Source organism: Arabidopsis lyrata (genome assembly GCF_000004255.2).
Source record: "Arabidopsis lyrata subsp. lyrata unplaced genomic scaffold ARALYscaffold_5, whole genome shotgun sequence".
NCBI lineage: Eukaryota > Viridiplantae > Streptophyta > Magnoliopsida > Brassicales > Brassicaceae > Arabidopsis > Arabidopsis lyrata.
The window spans coordinates 16,203,263-16,223,122 of NW_003302551.1; the positions used below are offsets into that span (position 1 = coordinate 16,203,263).

General features: G+C 36.3%; 3 protein-coding genes across 3 annotated transcripts; all 3 read left to right on the plus strand.

The window, feature by feature from the left end:
- The first annotated feature begins 204 nt into the window (after positions 1–204).
- LOC110228361 (FBD-associated F-box protein At3g52670-like) lies at positions 205–2,037 on the plus strand. Its single transcript, XM_021025556.1, is given in 4 exon segments — positions 205–711; positions 713–1,201; positions 1,204–1,341; positions 1,422–2,037. Coding segments are annotated over 4 exon segments (900 nt in total). The 5' UTR covers positions 205–495; the 3' UTR covers positions 1,479–2,037.
- Positions 2,038–3,308: 1,271 nt separating this feature from the next.
- LOC110228359 (FBD-associated F-box protein At3g52670) lies at positions 3,309–5,495 on the plus strand. Its single transcript, XM_021025554.1, has 4 exons — positions 3,309–3,388; positions 3,476–4,337; positions 4,439–4,573; positions 4,686–5,495. Exons 1-4 carry the CDS (start codon positions 3,378–3,380, stop codon positions 5,010–5,012), a joined length of 1,335 nt encoding a protein of 444 aa, XP_020881213.1. The 5' UTR covers positions 3,309–3,377; the 3' UTR covers positions 5,013–5,495.
- An 11,948-nt stretch (positions 5,496–17,443) lies between these two features.
- LOC110228360 (F-box/FBD/LRR-repeat protein At3g52680-like) lies at positions 17,444–19,454 on the plus strand. Its single transcript, XM_021025555.1, has 4 exons — positions 17,444–17,780; positions 17,874–18,717; positions 18,792–18,926; positions 19,019–19,454. The coding sequence occupies exons 1-4, from the start codon at positions 17,770–17,772 to the stop codon at positions 19,304–19,306; spliced, it is 1,278 nt and encodes a 425-aa protein (XP_020881214.1). The 5' UTR covers positions 17,444–17,769; the 3' UTR covers positions 19,307–19,454.
- Positions 19,455–19,860: the final 406 nt, after the last annotated feature.

A 19,860-nucleotide genomic window follows, 5' to 3' on the forward strand; every position in this document is an offset into this window, starting at 1 on the left:
GTGTCGAGAAAGATCCTACATTGGAAAGATGAGAAGAGACTTGAGTAGTATATAAGGGACTTGGGCCAATCCACTCATTGCCAATTGGTTTTAAGTTGGAAACCCATCAAACTTAACATAAGTCACCAGATTTATCAGAACGGCTATCAATAATCAATCTATCATGGATGAGTATGAGTTTTTCACCTACAAATTCTACCGTCGCTGGGGAAAGTTGACCGACGTTAAGCCCATTAATGGCCCAAACTAGGTACCATTTAAAATTAGCATAATCATTGACACGTCATCATATTAAAGCAAAATTTGTATCCGCCGCCGCATTATCCAAAACCTACCGGCCGGCTGTTCAATTCTGTATCCTCAACCGCCGTCTAGTCTCTCAATTGGTGAGCTTATCTCTTCTCATTTTCGCGTTTGCGTTTAGAGCGTTTGAAATACGATTGTAACACTGGAAAAGCATTGCCGTTGTTGTCTCTGTAACAAAATCGAGGTGTTATGAATAAAGATAGGATGAATCAGTTGCCCGAAGCTTTAACTTTAAAGATTCTGTCTTTTCTTCCAACAAAACTTGTCATTGCCACGAGTGTTTTGTCTAAACAATGGCGGTCTCTTTGGAAGTTTGTGCCAAATCTTGAATTCGATTCTAAGGATTGCGGCGAAAGTGAACACCAAACATTTTCAGAGAGTGTTTCCAGGTCTTTCCTTTCACATGAAAGCTCCGGTTCTAGAGAGTTTGGATCTCAGTTTAAGATTAGATGAAGTTAATCCTGTAGATATCGGACTTTGGATTGGAATTGCGTTTGCTCGACATTTGCGTGAATTAGTACTCTGTGTTCGCCCGAAGCAGACCTTCACATTTCCGAGTAGCTTGTGTACTTGTAACACACTTGAGACTTTGAAACTCATACTTTTGATTCTTGTAGATATACCTTCTCCGGTTCTTTTGAAATCTCTTAGAACTCTGCACCTTGATTCTGTGTGCTACAAAGATGAAGCATCTATCCGTAACTTGTTATCTGGTTACCCTATTCTTGAAACTTTGGTTGTGTATCGAGATGATTATTATGGTAATGTTGTTAATTTCGATATTGAGGTCCCATCTTTGAAGAGACTTGAGATTTATGATGACAGATTTGGAGAAGGGTTTAGAAGATATACGATTAACGTTCCCTCTTTGAAGTACTTGGCAATCCAAGAGTTAAAAGGTTTTTTTTTTTTTCTCTGAATGCACCGGAGCTGGTGGAGGCATATTTTATTGGAGGTTCTTTTATCATCGCCGATAAGTTTCTTGGATCACTTAAGTCAGCCAAACGTCTTTCGTTGGATTTATTACCCTTGGAGGTAACTTAATCGCTATTGAGTTTTTTGGTTATCTCATTGTTATTACAAGATGTATATACCAATAACTGTTTCATGCACAGATTGGTCAGGGCTTCAAATTCATGCCACCTTGTATTCAAATTCGATGCATCGTATGATGTATCAGACTCTTCTTAGCACAGAGAGCCTTTTGATTTGACCGGTAAGATCGGTTTTGAGTTCTTGGGTATGGTGCTAGTCTTTGGGAGTTGAAACTTGAAAGTTCTTCTGATGTTTATCTATCGTTATGATACAATCATCAGTTTTTATGATTTTGAGGATCAATATAAGTCAATAGTGAAGATCAAGATGATTTTTTTTTCTACTGTTCCATACAATGTTCTGTTTAGGGGCAAAACACTTGATATAGTAAAAGGAGGGTTAAGAAATGATTGACACGTGGAGGGTGGAGATTAGAACTTGGGCTCAACGGTGGAGATCAAGTGCAGAGGAGAATCGTGTAAAACAGAAGCAAATCGGATTTGGGATCATTATGCGAAAATTCTGAAATTGTAATCTTCTTCTTCTTCATTTGTTCTCTGTTAATTCTGAGAATTCTCCATGAATTCTCTTGGTTATCTCCTCATTGTAGCTTGAGCTGTTTCTTCTTCTATGCTCTAGTGATTTGAGAAGTGAATCCTCGTTTTATGAACGTTGATTCAATCTATCTTTTGATTTTGTTGATTCATTGTGGAATTGTTGAGTTTTCTGTATCAACACTTTTGAACCAGACGAAAATATGGAAATTGGCATCGGTTGGTAACATATTTTTGAGCTGATTGGATTGCATTCGGTCCGATAGTAAACAAAACCAATCGGTTCAGCCCAAAACCATCATAGCCCTAATTTTTATGATATTCATTTTTCGTTTGCGTTTGTTATACGCTAGCACTGAAAGCTAGGGAAGGCACAAATTCTGTTAACGAAGAATTTTCAATTCTAGAAATATTTTTTTGGTTATATGTTAAACGATGGTGATCTCTTTGGAAGATAGGACCCAAACTTGTGTTTAAATCTACATATCATGAATGTTGGCAGGTCTTTGTTTTCACACAAAGCTCCGGTTTTGGAGAGTTTTCATGTCAAATTTAGTGATAAAAGTGACGTTAGACGAGCATGTGATGATATAGATATTGGAATATGGACTGGAATTGCATTTGAACGTCATGTGCGTGAGTTGGTGCTCGATCTTGGTTTAAAAAGGTATTTAAGATTTCCAAGTAGCATGTTTAGCTTTAGTAATACACACTTGAGACCTTGATTCTCAAGTATTCTTCGGTTCTTGTGGATCGTATTACCGCAAGAAGTCAATGCCACATCAGCAGAAGTCAAAAGAAGAAGGAGACGCGGATGGAAAGAGAGGGTTCGAGAAAGAAGAGAAGGAGAGCAAAGACTCTGAGACGGAAGGAGGGTTTGCTGTTGAGTCGAGTGGCTAATATAGCCGTTGAAGATCATCTTCCTCTTTATGCTTTTATCTGGGTTGTTGGAGAGAGAGAGAGAGTCATATCTGGAGATGTTCCAGAGTGATCTATGTTGATCATCGTAGTCGTGAGTTTAAATGTTTGAGCAAACGATTGTTATTCAGATCTGATTCGTTTATTGCTTTGATAATCGATTTGGATCTTCTCTTTCAATAAATATCTCTGAGTTTGAATTGTTCGTGTGTAAATTTGAATTCGGAGTAACAACAACATATCAGAAGTCCCTCAGAACTCTGCACCTTGATTGTGTGGATTTCAAGCACAATGAATCTTCTCGTAACCTACTAACCTTATATCTGGCTGTCCTAATCTTGAAAATTTGGTCATGTATCAAATTTACCTTACGGATGTGCTGACGTTCGCTATTGTGGCACAAGGAGGAGCCTTCTATACGACTCTTCGTGATCATTTGGCATAAAAAAAATATCAAAATTTATTTACCGTCATAAAAAAAACCCTACCGATCATTCTGCAACCTTGACCGCCGTCTCATCTCACAGTTGGTGATCTTCACAGTTGCTGTCTCTATTAACAACAATGGAACAACGGTAAGGTTCGTTTATGTTTAGAGCACTTGAAATCCGGTACCACTCTAAATGTTAATAGTTTCTTCTATGATTTTTGGCTGTGAAAAGTTCGAGAAATCTAGGTTTTGTGAAGGCGGATATGATGAATCAGTTGCCTGAAGCTTTGATACTGCGGATACTGTCTTTTCTTCCAACAAAAACTGTCATAACCACTAGTGTTTTGTCTAAACAATGGCGGTCTCTTTGGAAGTTGGTCCCAAATCTCGAGTTTGATTCTGAGGATTACGAAAGTGAACACCATACATTTTCAGAGAATGTTTGCAAGGTTTTCCTTTCACATAAAGCTCCGGTTCTAGAAAGTTTGCATCTCAAATTTAGATCACATGAAGTTAGTCCTGTAGATATTGGACTTTGGGTTGGAATTGCGTTTGCTCAACATTTGCGTGAATTGGTACTCCATTGTCTTCCTCAGCAAGAAAGATTCACATTTCCTAGTAGCTTGTGTACTTGTAACACACTTGAGACTTTGAAACTCAAGTCTTTTCTTGTTGATATACCTTCTCTGGTTCTTATGAAGTCTCTTAGAACTCTGCATCTTGAATTTTTGGAGTTCACGGATGATGAATCTATTTGCAACCTTTTATCTGGATGCCCTATTCTTGAAGATTTGGTTATGGATCGAACTGGCACTTATGATGATGTTGTGACTTTCACTAATTCGGTGCCGTCTTTACAAAGACTATGGATTCGTGAAAACAGTCATGGAGAAGGGACTAGAGGATACATGATAAACGTTCCTTCTTTGAATTTCTTGGAAATTGAAGGGTTAAAAGGTTTTGACTTATGTCTCAATGCACCGGAGCTGGTTGAGGCATATTTATTTGATGGTTCTTATATAATCACAGAGAAGTTTCTTGGTTCTTTAAAGGCAGCCAAACATCTTTCCTTGGATCTATCACCACCCTTGGAGGTAACCTTTCAGGTTTTTAATTATCGCGGTTGAGTTTTTGGTTATAACATTGTTTATGTGTATCACATTAATGTTTCTATATACTATTGTATCATGGATAGATTACATATCCTATTGGAAGTATCTTCTATCAGCTGGTATCTCTAGAGATTGGTACAGGTAAAGCAGAGTGGTGGAATCTACTTACGGTCATGCTTGATAACTCTCCTAAACTACAAGTACTCAAGCTCATTGATGTAAGACATTTCATTATCAGTCATCTAGCTAGCTAGTTTTGATGGTCTCTCTTATGTGTTTTTATAACGTTGGTGTTCTACTAAATATGCATTGAATTCCCTTTTGCCTCAGGAATATCTAAATTTTAATAAAATTTATGGTTTGGTCTGCGGCAAATGGAATGAGCCAAAGTGCGTTCCTAAATGTTTGTTGTCTCACCTCGAGACATTTGCGTGGACAAGATACAGTTGGGAAAGAGAAGAAGAGAAAGAAGTGGCTACATACATTCTAAAGAACGCAAGACTGTTGAAGAAGGCAACTTTCTCCACAAATCCCATTGAATCGAAAGAGCTCAACAAGTTAGAAAAAAGACGTATGATGCTCAATGAATTGGATGGTGTGGTCAGAGCTTCAAATTCTTGTCACCTTGTGTTCGAGTTTGATTCATCTTATATGTAACCGGTTAGAGGGATTTACATTGGGTTTGGATCTCCAAGATGGTTCTACTTCTAGCTCCTTTTCTCCTCTGTTTCAAAACAGAGTCCGCCTAACGACCTTGGCACGTGAGCCTGCACGTGGGACTATTTAAGTCACAATCTGAGAGCCTCTATCTGTACCATAGTCCAATAGAAAAGATGAAGAAACAAGTGTATCAAACACTCTTGGCTTGTGCTACTCTAGAAGTCTGAACCCTTCTTCTTCGGCTCCTTCAATCAGTCTTCAAGCTTCGTTTTGAATAGTGAATCCAATTGATTTCAAGTGAATCATTAACTAACACAGATTAGTATAAGCCAACCAAATCATTCTCTAATAGATTATCAACATTTTGCTGCATCTCACACTATTGGATCATTGGCTCTGAACAGAAGAATTATAATAAACAATTAAGCATATATAGAAATTGGCCTCTTATTAAATTGGTCTGTAACATATTTTTGAGCTGATTGGATTGGATATGGTTTGGTAGTAAACAAAAGCGATCGGTTCAGCCCAAACCATCATAACCCTAGTTTTTTCAATATTTCTCGTTACGTTTGTTATAGGATAGCACTGGGAGCTTGGGAAGGCACAAATCTGAAGAATTTTACCAGCAAAACAATTATAGTCTCTGTTAAAGAAGATGGAACAAGGGTTTGTTTCTTTGTTTCGTTTGTGTCTTTTCTCTGCGTCCTTTGTAAACTGTTGTTAAACCGTAAGCTCCAAATTAACCCTAACTTTTAATCTTTGATTTTAGTGGTGAAAGTTTGAAACGGCGAGATGTTGGTAGGGAGGACAGGATCAGTGAGTTGCCTGAAGCTTTGATTCTTCAGATATTATCTTCACTTCCAACAAAATATGTCATAGCCACGAGTGTTTTCTCTGAACTCTGAACAATGGCGATAAATTTGGAAGATGGTGCCGGAGCTCAAGTTTGTATTTGTTATCAGAAACTTGCAGAGAATGTTACCAGGTCTTTTCTTTCACATAAAGCTCCGGTTGTAGAGAGTGCGTCTGTTAGTTAGAGATAGATGTTATGATATAGATTAGTCAACCATTTGTTTTCGTCATCGTGTCATCTAAGTGAGCGAAAACAAATGGTCGACGAATTTTGTTTAAGTCAATGTAGTTTTACGTTCAAATTTAATAGTCTGGGTAGTAAATTTAAATTACTAGATTATGTACCCGCGCGTTGTGCGGGATTTTAATTTAATTTTTTATCAATACGTATTTTTAATATATAAAATTATAATCATTCGAATTTGAAGAGATTTTATTTTAATGATTTCCATTCTTAGTCCAAAGTTTAGAAAATAATTACGTTATTCACTACATTTCTCTTGTTATCTTGGATGATTCACTCGTCGTCTCTCCACATCTACTTTTGTTTCACTATCTAATGAATCACATGTAATATACTCGACTACAAATTGGTTCCCAAAACAGATCATATCTATTTCCTCTTTACTATATTTCAATATTCAATTTTTTTATAAGTTGCATAGTCTTCTTCATTTAAGTGAAAGTTAAAATATATTGGAGAGATATTTGTCATGAAGTTTTTTTAACCATGTTTTGGTGCATGTGAAATTGCTTTATAGAGAACAAATCTTATATATGAACTCATTTCTGACCACGTACATCAGATTTCAATGTCAAATCTTGCACTTTTATCTTGATCGTTTGAAAATATAAAATTCTCTTTTCACATATATAAGTTGACATATATTATGATTTTAGATAATATTCTTAAATTTGATTTTTCTAAAATGTGAAACTTACATGCGCATAAAAAATTATTCTAATTTTAAAAATATTTTTTTCCAAAAATAAAAATCATCTTTATTTCTAATTAAAAACTCTTCGATCTACCATTACTATCACTACTCTAAGTTCCAAGTAACATTCTCAAATATTATTCTTACAGTTTATTATTGATTAGATTATTTTATTTTTATTTGTGATGTTTAGAATAGTTTTTTGTTTTATTTTAAATCACCTTAGTTTTTTTCAGTCTATGTTAATTTCCTAAACACTTATTAATATTTAGTTTTTCCTTTTTAGCTATTCATTTTTTTAAAAACTACCATTTTTTCAATTTAGAAAATGTTAATTGTTTATATTATATTATAATTATAAATAATAATAGCACATACTCAATTCTTCTAATAATTTAATCGGTATCATGAATTGATACTTTAACATTACCAAATATATTCTCAAATTTTAATTGTGTATTATTTCGGAAATGAAATACTTTTTATTTTAAGTAAGAACCTTTAAATTTGGTAATTTTTAATTCTTATTTTCTTTATTATACCAAATAATTGTAACTCTCAGAAATAATTACTGTACCATTAAGATATATGATAAGCTTCTTTAGTTATATTTTGTTATTGTGGAAGTGATATTATGTTAAGATATAATAGCTAATTTTATACTTATTTAATCTCTATTCACAAATTTTATATTTGTTTAAAATATATATTTTTATCGTTTTCTATTAATATTTAATTTTTTTTTTGTAAATTCTTTTTTATTTAATGAAAGATAATAATAGAAGTGTGTGAATAAAATTTAGTTTTATTTTTTTTGTTTTAATAAATAATATATGTGGAGCCTACAAAAATAAAATGATATAGATAATGATGTGGATAGCTTAGATGGATAGATAATTCTCCCATTATATATATAGATTTTGGCGTTGAGGTAGAAAAAGACACTGGATATTTGATGGCACTGTACAACGATGAAGAGAAACTTAAATACAAAGACAATAAAATGAGAAATGGACCTAAACATTAAGACCATCTCCAATGTATTTCTCTATTTTCTGCCTCTAAAATAGAGGAACTCTATAGTAGATGTGAGTTTTAGTCCAATGTATTCCTCTATTTTTTCTTCTATAAATTTTAACTCTATTATAGAAGAATAATATAGAGAAAAAAATAGAGATCTCTATTTTAGAGGTGAAAATAGAGGTGAGTTGGAGTGAATTTTACTCTATAATAGAGTATGGAAAAAAAAAATAGAGGTGGGTTGGAGATGCTCTAAGCCAAAAACGAAGCCCACGAGGGCCCAATTAGTGATCCTAACAGCTTTGCAATTTCTTTGATGGCGTATACGGAATCATTTGTGGGAAGATTCTCCGAACGTTCCCCAACCAGAAACGTCATCCCAAAAAGCTTCACGCCGGCCACCGACTTCTCAAAAACAGCAAGCATTGCTTCTTCTTCTCCGGCAATATCTCAAAGAAAAAAATCTGTTACGAAATCTTGAGTGAAGAAAAAAAAAGTGAAGAAAAAAAATAGGATTTAGAAAGAAATAGTAATCGATTTCGACCGTCAACGTGTGTAGAGATAGAGATGGGTAGTTATGATTTTGTTAATTTCTTTCTCTATATTAACTAAAAAATGACCCACGCGTTACGTGGGTTTTGGTACTATATTATGTTTTTATAGAGGTTAAATATTTATAATCATAACAGTTGAAAATAACTCTAAATGTTGAAAATTTGACTAATATTTATATTGTATCTCGTTGACAAAAAAATAAAATCTATATTGTATCTCATTTTTAAAATGAACAGTTTAAGAACTTTTTTTAAAGATTGCATAATCTAATGTTTAAATGCACTTAAAAATATCTTTGAAAATATTTTTATTAATTCCTTTTTTTTTTCAAAACACTTACATATCCAATACTTAAACTAAGGTGACTTCATCTTCATCTATAATAGTATCATTGTGATTTCAGACCACTCTTTAGCCTACCACTTTTATTTATTTCAAACTACTATTGCTTACCGTTTTTTGTTATTTTGAGATGTTAATCTTGTGATGCAACCTTAACATCGTTTTATCAAGTAAAACGTAATATACGTTAAATATGTTGTTTCCACCAATTTTTTGGGTTAGAAACATTTAATTTAAATGATGAATTATCAAACGTGTTTTTCTATTTGATTATGTTATATAGTTGTAGTTCAACTTAAGTATATGTTACAAAATTTACATATCACTATTTTTTGTTAACAACTTACATACCCGACTATGTATATTTTGTTATACAAATAATGAATAATATAATTATTGTTATTATTATATTTTTAGAAGACAGATTATAACATTTTTGAATTTTCAAAATTTGTTTCTATAGTGTCAAAAAAAGTGTGACTCTTTCATTGTCTTTGACTTCAATTAAAAAATTTAAATTGGACTTAGTAATTTTTCTTACGTGAACATTTAATAATAATAAAAAAAATTCTTTGTACTATATTGCTCTTACAAATTAATATTTTTCTCTTTACAGTTTTAGAAACACAGTTACATAATTTTTTTTTTATGCTACCATGCATTTAAATTTTACTTTCATACTAAAATTCATTAACACATTCAAAAATTTGAAGTATGATCATTTTTAATTTTCTTTATGTTTTTTTTTAATGTCTGGATTTATTAATTTTCTTTATGTTAAAAGCTGTATTATATTTTATTACTAATAATATTTTCATAGTATTATTTTGACTATTTTAAATTTCATGTATTTTATTTAATTTTTTTGTATTTAATTAAAATTTCTGTTAATTATAATTACTGTTAAAATAAATAAATATGAATTAAAATGAACATTGAATTATATTGTTTTTAGTTATGAAATTTCATAGTATTACTTTTACTATTTTAAAATTTCATTTATTTTATTTTATTCGTTTTAATTCAATTAAAATTTCAGTTAATTATAATTAACATCAATATAAATAAATATGAATATTGTAATTAGAATTTAATATAAAAATAAATTTTTTTGACTTATGACATGAATATGTTTCATGGTGTCGTGATGAAACATATTCATCTTACCAAAATATGACCATTTCCATTATCGCACTTACTATGATCTTTCTAAATACACTGTCAGCTGATTGATTTTTCATTTTTTAGGTGGGCCATAATTGCAGAGAGATTGGGCTTCATGCTGGTGATTAGAGATCTCTTGTGGATCCCTTTCTCTTTAGCATTCAGGCATATAACGGTGAGCTTGAACACAAACAGGACATACTTCAATTTTTCTTATTGACAGTATCTTCTTGGCAAGTAAGAGTCATACTTGGAAACAATATAGGTATTGAATGCTTGATCACTCTGTGATTGAACTGTCTTCTCTGTGGTACATGGCTGGTGGCTTTTGCACAACAAAGTACGGCTAACAGTTCCTGCTATTGTTGCCATTGTGTTCTTGATAGGGTAAGTTTTGAGTGATGGGTTTTTCGAGAGGCTAACAAACAAAACCATATCCTTTGAGAAGAACCCAAAAACACATATACTTACCCCTCCAGTGGTCGTTGGTGGGAAAGTAATACCAGTATGATCTTTTTCTCCTTCACTAGTTTCTTGCTTGGTTACACCGCCTCTATCTTTGATTGTTCATCATCTTTGGGAATGGCGAAGTGAATTCCGCAATGATACAATTTCAGTAACTTACACATGGGAATTACAAGGCACTGTGATTACCTTGGCGACTTGATGCTTGCTCTCTCTTTCTGTTTCGCCGGGGCAATAAGGTAACTTCTTCTGAATATGTTCATGTAGAAAGTAATACCAGTATTTATCCAGAATGCTTATCACAAACACTGATTTGGCGAAAGATTAAAAAATGTTGATCTTAAACCTGATATAATTGATTGATAGTGTCTGGGATTCTCCAACTTACTTTATGACCACCATTTGAACTTTCCAAAGTTTTTCAATTCCATTGTTTAAAAAATACAGACGAATGTATTTTGGGTATCGCTTAATATATGTTTATTGGAAAAAATGGAAAAAAATAAAAACAAAATATAATATTTGTTATAATACATCATATTGGACTTATAACCGGGCCCAATAAGCCCATCATGGTTATTTATTATGTACTCTAAAACCCTATGTTTATATGCCTATATATATGTATCATTATTCATGGAATGGAATGAGATAACAATAAGTTTCACAACACGTTATCAGCACGAGTTTGCTCTTAACAACCCTAACCCTAAAAAAATCGCAAAACACTGTTCACGCCGACACTGTTCATCGATACTGTTCATCGACACTGTTCGCCGACACTGTTCACGCCGACACTGTTCATCGATACTGTTCATCGACACTGTTCGTCGATACTGTTCACGCCGACACTGTTCATCGATACTGTTCACACCGACACTGTTCACACCGATACTGTTCACACCGACACTGTTCATACCGATACTGTTCACGCCGATACTGTTCACACAGACACTGTTCATTGGTACTGTTCATCGACACTGTTCATAGGTACTGTTCATCGACAGCGTGAGTTACCGAGGTCTTAAGCTCCCGGTTCAATCCGTTCAACCCCAATTGGTGAAAGGTAAAAACAAAACCTTAAAAGCTTAAAGATCAAAAACCTTGTATTACTTAAACCTAACACTCAAAATCGACACTAAGCCATGGCCGAAATCTTAAAACCTAAATCAAATCAAATCCAAAACCGCAATTTTCGTGTATCCCCTAAACCGGAAATCATTTTCGGTTAACTCCTAAACCCGAATATCAATTCGGTTCATCGGTTAAACTGATTATCAAACCGGTTCCAAAAATAATAACCGGATCTCAATCTGGGTAAACCCGTTCAAACTGGTTATTCTAAACCGGAAATCAATTCGGCCCAAACCGGAATCTAATATTCCGGTCCAACTTTAAACCATTAAACCGAACTTATGTTCCGTATCCTTAAAATTTACGATTCCCGAGAAAGTTTCCTAAAATAGAAACTTTCCTCAAATAGCAAATGACCCGGAATGAAAACTTTCCTCATTTAGAAAGTTTCCCAAATTAGAAACTTTCCTCATTTAGAAGGTTTCCTCAAATAGAAACTTTCCTCATTTAGAAAGTTTTCCTCAAATAGAAACTTTCCTCATTTAGAAAGTTTCCCCCAAATTAGAAACTTTCCTCATTTAGAAGGTTTCCTCAAATAGAAACTTTCCACATTTAGAAAGTTTTCCTCAAATAGAAACTTTTCTCATTTAGAAAGTTTCCCTCAAATAGAAACTTTCCTCATTTAGAAGGTTTCCTAAAATAGAAACTTTCCTCAAATAGCAAATGACCCGGAATGAAAACTTTTCTCATTTAGAAAGTTTCCCAAATTAGAAACTTTCCTCATTTAGAAGGTTTCCTCAAATAGAAACTTTCCTCATTTAGAAAGTTTTCCTCAAATAGAAACTTTCCTTATTTAGAAAGTTTCCCTCAAATAGAAACTTTCCTCATTTAGAAGGTTTCCTAAAATAGAAACTTTCCTCAAATAGCAAATGACCCGGAATGAAAACTTTCCTCATTTAGAAAGTTTCCCAAATTAGAAACTTTCCTCAAATATAAAGTTTCCTCAAATAGAAAATTTAATTATTTTCATATAACTATCCTTTTAACAAACCCCTAATGAAATCAATTTCATGTTTCAGATGTCAAACATTCAGAAAGTCGAGTTCGAGGCCCTCAAGGTCTCCGGTGAAAACTATCTCGAATGGGCCCTGGACACCAGGATTTTCCTCAACTCAAAGGGACTGGGTGAGTGTATCAAAACGGATAACACCGCATCTGATAAAGACCGGTCCCAGGCGATATTTCATATCCGCCATCATTTGGCCGCAAGCCTCAAACAGCAATATCTCACTCTTGAGAACCCACTCGAACTTTGGGTGGCCCTGAAAAAACGGTATGATCACCAGAAAACGGTGCTCTTGCCACAAGCCAAGTTTGACTGGAAGGAACTCCGGTTCCAAGATTACAAATCTGTGGATGACTACAACTCCGAACTCTTTCGGATAGTTTCAATCATGAAACAATGTGGTGAAGAGGTGTCTGATAATGATCTCCTCGAGAAAACATTATCCACCTTCCATACCCAAAATATTGTGCTTCAGCAACAATATCGTGCAATGAAACATACATTGTACGAAGATTTGTTATCCTGTTTGCTCTTGGCCGAGAAAAACAATGACCTGTTAATGAGGAACAGTGCCCAGAGGCCCCCGGGATCGGCTCCAGTACCAGATTCCCGCAAAGAATCCTACAATGTCCAGCGAGACAGATCCTCAGATCGTGGCCATGGACATGGGAATGGACGTGGGAATGGACGTGGAAAGCGTGGACGCGAAAACGGACGTGGCAACCGACATAACCTCAGTTATGGTTCCGGTAAAGGCCATGGTATCTCTAAACCAAACCGCCCTGCCCACCCAACCAATCAGTCTGCCTGTACCAGATACGGAATGTTCAATCACTGGACAAAGAACTGTCGTACTCCCAAGTTTCATTGCGATTTGTATCAGAAACATGGGAAAGCACCTGCTGAAGCTAACATGGCCCAGCAAGTTGATGCTAACGACACCACCACCGAGCCGACCGATCTCATGGACTACGAGACCTCAGATCTCCTCGATTGATTCTATCATCTGAACACTTGCTTATTTTGATTTTGTTTCTTTTCATTTTGGGGATTTATTTTATTTTCATTTGCTATTTATTTTCAGACATTTTGATATTTTATTAATTTATGAATCTTATGATTTACTCATTTTTAAATCATACCTCTTGTTTAAATTGAAGATATGAACACTCAAAAGGATATCATAGTGGTGGATAGTGGATCTAGCCACACTATCCTCAAAGACAAGAGTTATTTCATAAATTTAATCATGCAAACCGCGAATATTAGCACAATAGCGGGTAGCTCGAACTTAATAGAAGGCCACGGCCAGGCCCATGTGTTGTTATCAAACGGCACACATCTGGACATTCCAGATGCATTATACTCACCCAGCTCAAAAAGAAACCTTTTAAGTTTTAAAGATATCAGACTTAATGGTTTCCACATAGAAACCCAGGGTGAAGGGAATAAAGAATCCCTACTGATCACTATGATCACACTTGGCCATAAACAAGTCCTCGAGACTATACCCGCTTTATCTACTGGCCTTTACTATGCCAAGGTCAGTATGATTGAGGCTAATAATGCTCTCAAAGCCCGGTTCCAAGACTACACTATTTGGCACGACCGGCTTGGTCATCCCGGTACAACCATGATGCGTAAATTAATCCAAAGTTCTCAAGGACACACCCTTCGAGAAAACCGAGTCTTCTCTCAGCACCTCATGTGCACAGCTTGCTCCCAAGGGAAGTTGATCACTCGGCCTTCACCAGTAAAAGTGTTCAAAGAGACATTGCATTTTCTGGAAAGAATCCAAGGAGATATCTGTGGTCCCATTCACCCACCTTCTGGGACATTCCGGTACTTCATGGTACTAATAGATGCTTCGACCCGTTGGTCGTATGTATGCCTGTTGTCTTCTCAGAACCAAGCTTTTGCTAGGTTGTTGGCTCAAATCATCAGATTACGAGCCCACTTTCCAGACTTCCCACTAAAAACTATACGTCTTGATAATGCTGGTGAATTCACTTCCCAAGCGTTTAATGATTACTGTTTGGCCATGGGGGTGACCGTTGAACATCCTGTGGCACATGTCCATACTCAGAATAGACTTGCTGAATCATTCATTAAACGAATCCAATGGATTGCTCGACCATTACTCATGAGGTCGAAACTCCCGGTCTCAGCTTGGGGACATGCAGTATTACATGCTGCTGAACTAATACGCATCCGACCATCTAGTGAGCATAGATATTCCCCATCCCAATTATTACAGGGTCATGAGCCAGACATCTCCCATCTCAAAACATTTGGGTGCTCAGTCTATGTACCCATTGCTCCACCACATAGAACCAAAATGGGACCTCAAAGGAGAATGGGAATATATGTTGGTTTTGATTCTCCCACCATCATCAAATATCTCGAGCCGACCACTGGAGACCTATTTAAGGCCAGATATGCGGATTGCCAATTTGATGAATCGGTATATCCAACATTGGGTGGAGAGAAACACAAGCTGGTCAAAGAGCTATCATGGAATCAAACATCCTTAAATTGGCAAGATCCTCGGACTCTAGAATGTGATTCGGAGATCCAAAAGATTATACACTATCAAAAGCTAGCTAATTAATTGCCAGATTCCTTTGCTGACCCGAACAAAGTAACCAAATCGTACATACCAGCTTGTAATGCACCAGTACGAATCACTGTTCCAACGGGACAAGTTCAAGTTGCTACAGAGTCTGCATCACGAAATAAACGTGGTAGACCTCTAGGTTCCAAAGACAAGAATCCACGGAAATCAAAGAAAGGTGCAATAGTTGAAACCAGGATTCCCAATATAACAGACATAGCGCGCGCTGAGACTCACTCTAATGAACCACCAGAAGAGGTTCGGGACGCCGAATCTCTAGGTTCTGACGAGATCGATAACAATGAGATCTCTATCAATTACAACATGTCTGGAACCCAATGGAACAGAAAAGAAGTCGACTTAAATGCACTCTTTGCATACAAAGTAGCACTTGATATTGCAAACACGCAAGAGGATCTAGAACCCACGTCTATCATAGAGTGCACTCATAGAACAGACTGGCTAAAATGGAAAGAAGCCATAAACGTGGAGTTAAAGAGTCTCAAACTCAGGAATGTGTTTGGTCCGATCATCCGGACACCATTCAATGTCAAACCAGTGGGCCATAAATGGGTCTTTGTGCGTAAAAGAAACGAACTCGGTGAAGTCGTTCGTTATAAAGCACGGCTTGTAGCACAAGGATTCTCACAGAGACCCGGAATCGATTATGAGGAGACTTATTCTCCGGTGGTGGATGCAACTACTTTTCGATTCCTCATAAGTCTGGCCATAAGAGAAAATCTAGATTTGCGGTTAATGGATGTTGTCACCTCATATCTCTATGGGCCCCTCGACAATGAAATATACATGAGATTACCATATGGCATAGAGCTTAAAGATAAGCATGCATCTCGAGATCAATACTGCATCAGGCTGAACAAATCCTTGTATGGACTGAAACAAAGTGGACGTATGTGGTATAACCGGTTAAGCGAATATCTCATCAGAGAAGGCTACAAAAACGATCCCATCAGTCCATGCATTTTCATCAAGAAATACTCAAACAAAGGATTTGTAATCATAGCAGTTTACGTGGATGATCTAAACATCCTCGGAACATCTGGTGAAATCTCCCAAACAGTCGACTGCTTGAAAGTAGAATTCGAAATGAAAGACCTAGGTAAAACTAAATTCTGTTTGGGTTTACAACTTGAGTACGTTAAAGGAGGAATCCTTGTGCATCAAGCGGCTTACATTGAAAAAGTACTCAAGCGATTCAATATGGACCAGGCCCACCCATTGAACAGCCCAATGGTTGTCCAGAGCCTAGGATTGGACAGTGATCCATTTGGTCCCAAGAAGGACGATGAAGAAATTCTCGGTCCAGAAAAGCCATACCTCAGTGTTGTAGGAGCGTTAATGTACTTGGCTAGTCACACTAGACCAGACATTTGTTTTGCCGTGAACCTCCTGGCTCGCTTCAGCTCATGTCCAACTCAGAGGCACTGGAATGGTATCAAACACCTCCTAAGATACCTTCAAGGTACTAAAGACTTAGGACTGTTTTACACTAACCACAACAAGGATGGACTAGTTGGTTTTGCTGATGCAGTATATCAATCAGATCCGCACAATGCCAAGTCTCAAACTGGTTATGTGTTCACGCATGGAGGAACAGCTATCTCTTGGAGATCGATAAAGCAGACAATCACTACCACTTCATCAAACCATGCAGAACTTTTGGCCATTCACGAAGCCAGCAGAGAATGTGTTTGGCTACGATCCATGACTCAGCACATCCGATCAGATTGTGGTATGAAAGAAGATAAGGAGCCCACGGTTATGTTTGAAGACAACGCGGCTTGCATTGCTCAACTCAAGGAAGGTTATATCAAAGGAGATCGGACGAAGCACATCCTACCGAAATTCTTCTCAACCTCGGATTGGCAGAAGGATGGTACGATCAGCGTTCAACAGGTCCGATCATGCGATAACTCCGCCGACCTTTTCACCAAATCATTGCCCGCTTCAACACTCCGGAAGCTCATCCAACAAATAGGAATGCGTAGACTTAGAGATCTACGGTGATGCTCTAATCAGGGGGAGTAATGCGTGTTGTACTCTTTTTCCTTCACCATGGTTTTTCCCACTGGGTTTTCCTGGTAAGGTTTTAATGAGGCAACATTCCCCAGCGTATTATCGAGATCCCGATTGACCATCAGGTCCGGTTACTCCGTCCAAGGGGGAGTGTTATAATACATCATATTGGACTTATAACCGGGCCCAATAAGCCCATCAAGGTTATTCATTATGTACTCTAAAACCCTAGTTTTATATGTCTATATATATATATATATCATTATTCATGGAATGGAATTAGATAACAATAAGTTTCACAACAATATTAACATTTGTTTTCTTATATGCGCTACAAGAAGCGTAGGATGCAAGCATCCCCGGAAACTAATAAAATCTTCAAATTGATATGTATATTGGGGAACTGTTGTCCTCTCTCGAGTCGCCGATCTGATAACAAATCAATCACAAGTGTAAGCAAATATCTAGCTGAAGCCAGATTCGAGCGAGAATTGGGTGTCTCGAATATTGCTAGACTGCGTTTGCGTTTGGAGCGTTTTTGATTCGATAGCAGCACTGGGAAGGCATAAATCTGAAGGATTTTAGTAATCTTCTAAATTGGTTGTCTCTTCACTATAAACGACAATGAAACGATGGTATGTTTCTCTGTTTTGTTACAAATCGTTCTATATGCAAGCTCTAAAACCCTAATTTTAATCTTGTCTACTTTTGGTTTTGTTTGTGAAAAGTTTGAGAATTCGAGTTGTTATGGGTAGAGACAGGATCAGTGAGTTGCCTGAAGAGTTACTTCTAAAGATACTGTCTTTTCTTCCAACAAAAACTGTCATATCCACGAGTGTTTTGTCGAAACCATGGCGGTCTCTTTGGAAGCTGGTGCCGAAACTCGAGTTCGATTCTCAGGATCGGAGAACTGCAGAGAATGTAGGCAGGTCTTTGCTTTTACATAAAGCTCCAGTTTTAGAGAGTTTGCATCTCACAGGTTTATGTGATGATATAGATGTTGGACTATGGGCTGGAATTGCATTTGCACGCAACGTGCGTGAATTCTTACTCCAAGTTTGGATTCCCTTTTCCATGCCAGTCACATTTCCGAGTAGCTTGTTTTTCTGTGATACACTTGAGACCTTGAAACTCAAGAATCCTCCTATTGAGATAGATGTTCCTTCTCCCGTTTCTATGAAGTCTCTTAGAACGCTTCACCTTGAATATGTGACGTACAAAGACGATGAATCCATTTGTAACCTTTTATCTGGCTGCCCTAACCTTGAAGATTTGCTTGTGCATCGAGGTTACCCTAATAATGTAATGAATTTTGTTATTGTGGTGCCATCTTTGAAGAGACTATCCATTAAAGATTTCACTGGTGGACGGAATGGGGGCTATGTGATAAACGCTCCATCTTTGAAATACTTTCAAATTGAAAGGTTATCAGGTTATGAGCTTTGTCCGATTGAGGATGCGCCAGAGCTAGTTGAGGCAAATATTAGAAACGTTTCTAATATAGTCAATGAGAAGATTTTGGGATCTCTCAAGTCGGCCAAGCGTCTTTCCTTGGACTTATCACCTTTGGAGGTAAACTATGCTTGCAATTTAACTTATTTGTTGTTTATGTCATAGTTTTAATAATATGATCTTTATGCATATAGATTAAGTGTCCTGCCGGAGCTATTTTCTATCAGCTGGTATGTCTAGAGATGTATACACATAAAGCGAAGTGGTGGAATCTACTTACGATCATGCTCGATAGCTCTCCTAAACTACAAGTTCTCAAGCTCATTGATGTAAGTTATTTCATTATTAGTCGGCTAGGTATTTTGAAGGTCTAATGGGTAATATACACTAATTCCTCTTTGCCGCGTGTTTTTCTTATCAGCAAAATCAGGATTCTAGTAAAGATGGTGTGGTTGGCGGGAAATGGAAGGAGCCAAAGCGTGTTCCTGAATGTTTATTGTCACACCTTGAGACATTTGTGTGGACAAGATATGATTGGAGAAGAGAAGAAGAGAAAGTAGTGGCTAAATACATTCTAAGGAACGCAAGACGTTTGAACAAGGCAACTTTCTCTACAAGACCCATTGAATCCAAAAAGAAGCTTGAAATGCTCAACGAGATGAATGGTGTGGTCAAGGCTTCATATTCATGCCACCTAGTGTTCGAATAATCTTATATGTATTTAACTTTTCTAGTAAGATAAGAGCTTTTTTACTTTGTTAATATAGATTGTTACTTTAATTGCTTTAGAAGGGATTTATACTGGTCCCGGATTTCAAGGTATGGTGGATTTTGTGATTTCCAGGGAGAGATTTAAAACATGAAATCAATGAGTAAGTGGTGAAAGAGATGAATGGCAAAGTGATTTTACAATTGCAATATTTGATTGATTTGTAGGGTTGGCCGGTTGGACATATAACAAATTAAACCAGTATCTCTTTTCCCCTAACTGTGGTCATTTGTACAATAGGACGTAAGAATCTCCTTGTCAGTTTCCAATATTTGCTGTTGATGATTTATTTAGTTACTAAACATACCAAAAAGAGAGACAAACAATGACAGAGGATGTGGAAATGTACAACAGAAATACAATATAACTTGTGTGAAAGAGATAGTTTGATCATATAAGACTTGGTCAGTAGACTGATAGTCTCTTTGGTTCTCCTCTTAGTTCTTTCCGGACAAGCTTTAAGATCACGATAATCTGCAAGATACGAAAGGTCA

What these genes read in the sequence shown, in the direction of transcription:
- LOC110228359 (XM_021025554.1), top strand. An exon ending in ATCTATCACCACCCTTGGAG is followed by an intron (nt 4,338 to 4,438) that starts GTAACCTTTCAG and finishes TATCATGGATAG; the next exon opens with ATTACATATCCTATTGGAAG. An exon ending in AAGTACTCAAGCTCATTGAT is followed by an intron (nt 4,574 to 4,685) that starts GTAAGACATTTC and finishes CTTTTGCCTCAG; the next exon opens with GAATATCTAAATTTTAATAA.
- LOC110228360 (XM_021025555.1), top strand. An exon ending in TGGACTTATCACCTTTGGAG is followed by an intron (nt 18,718 to 18,791) that starts GTAAACTATGCT and finishes TTATGCATATAG; the next exon opens with ATTAAGTGTCCTGCCGGAGC. An exon ending in AAGTTCTCAAGCTCATTGAT is followed by an intron (nt 18,927 to 19,018) that starts GTAAGTTATTTC and finishes TTTTCTTATCAG; the next exon opens with CAAAATCAGGATTCTAGTAA.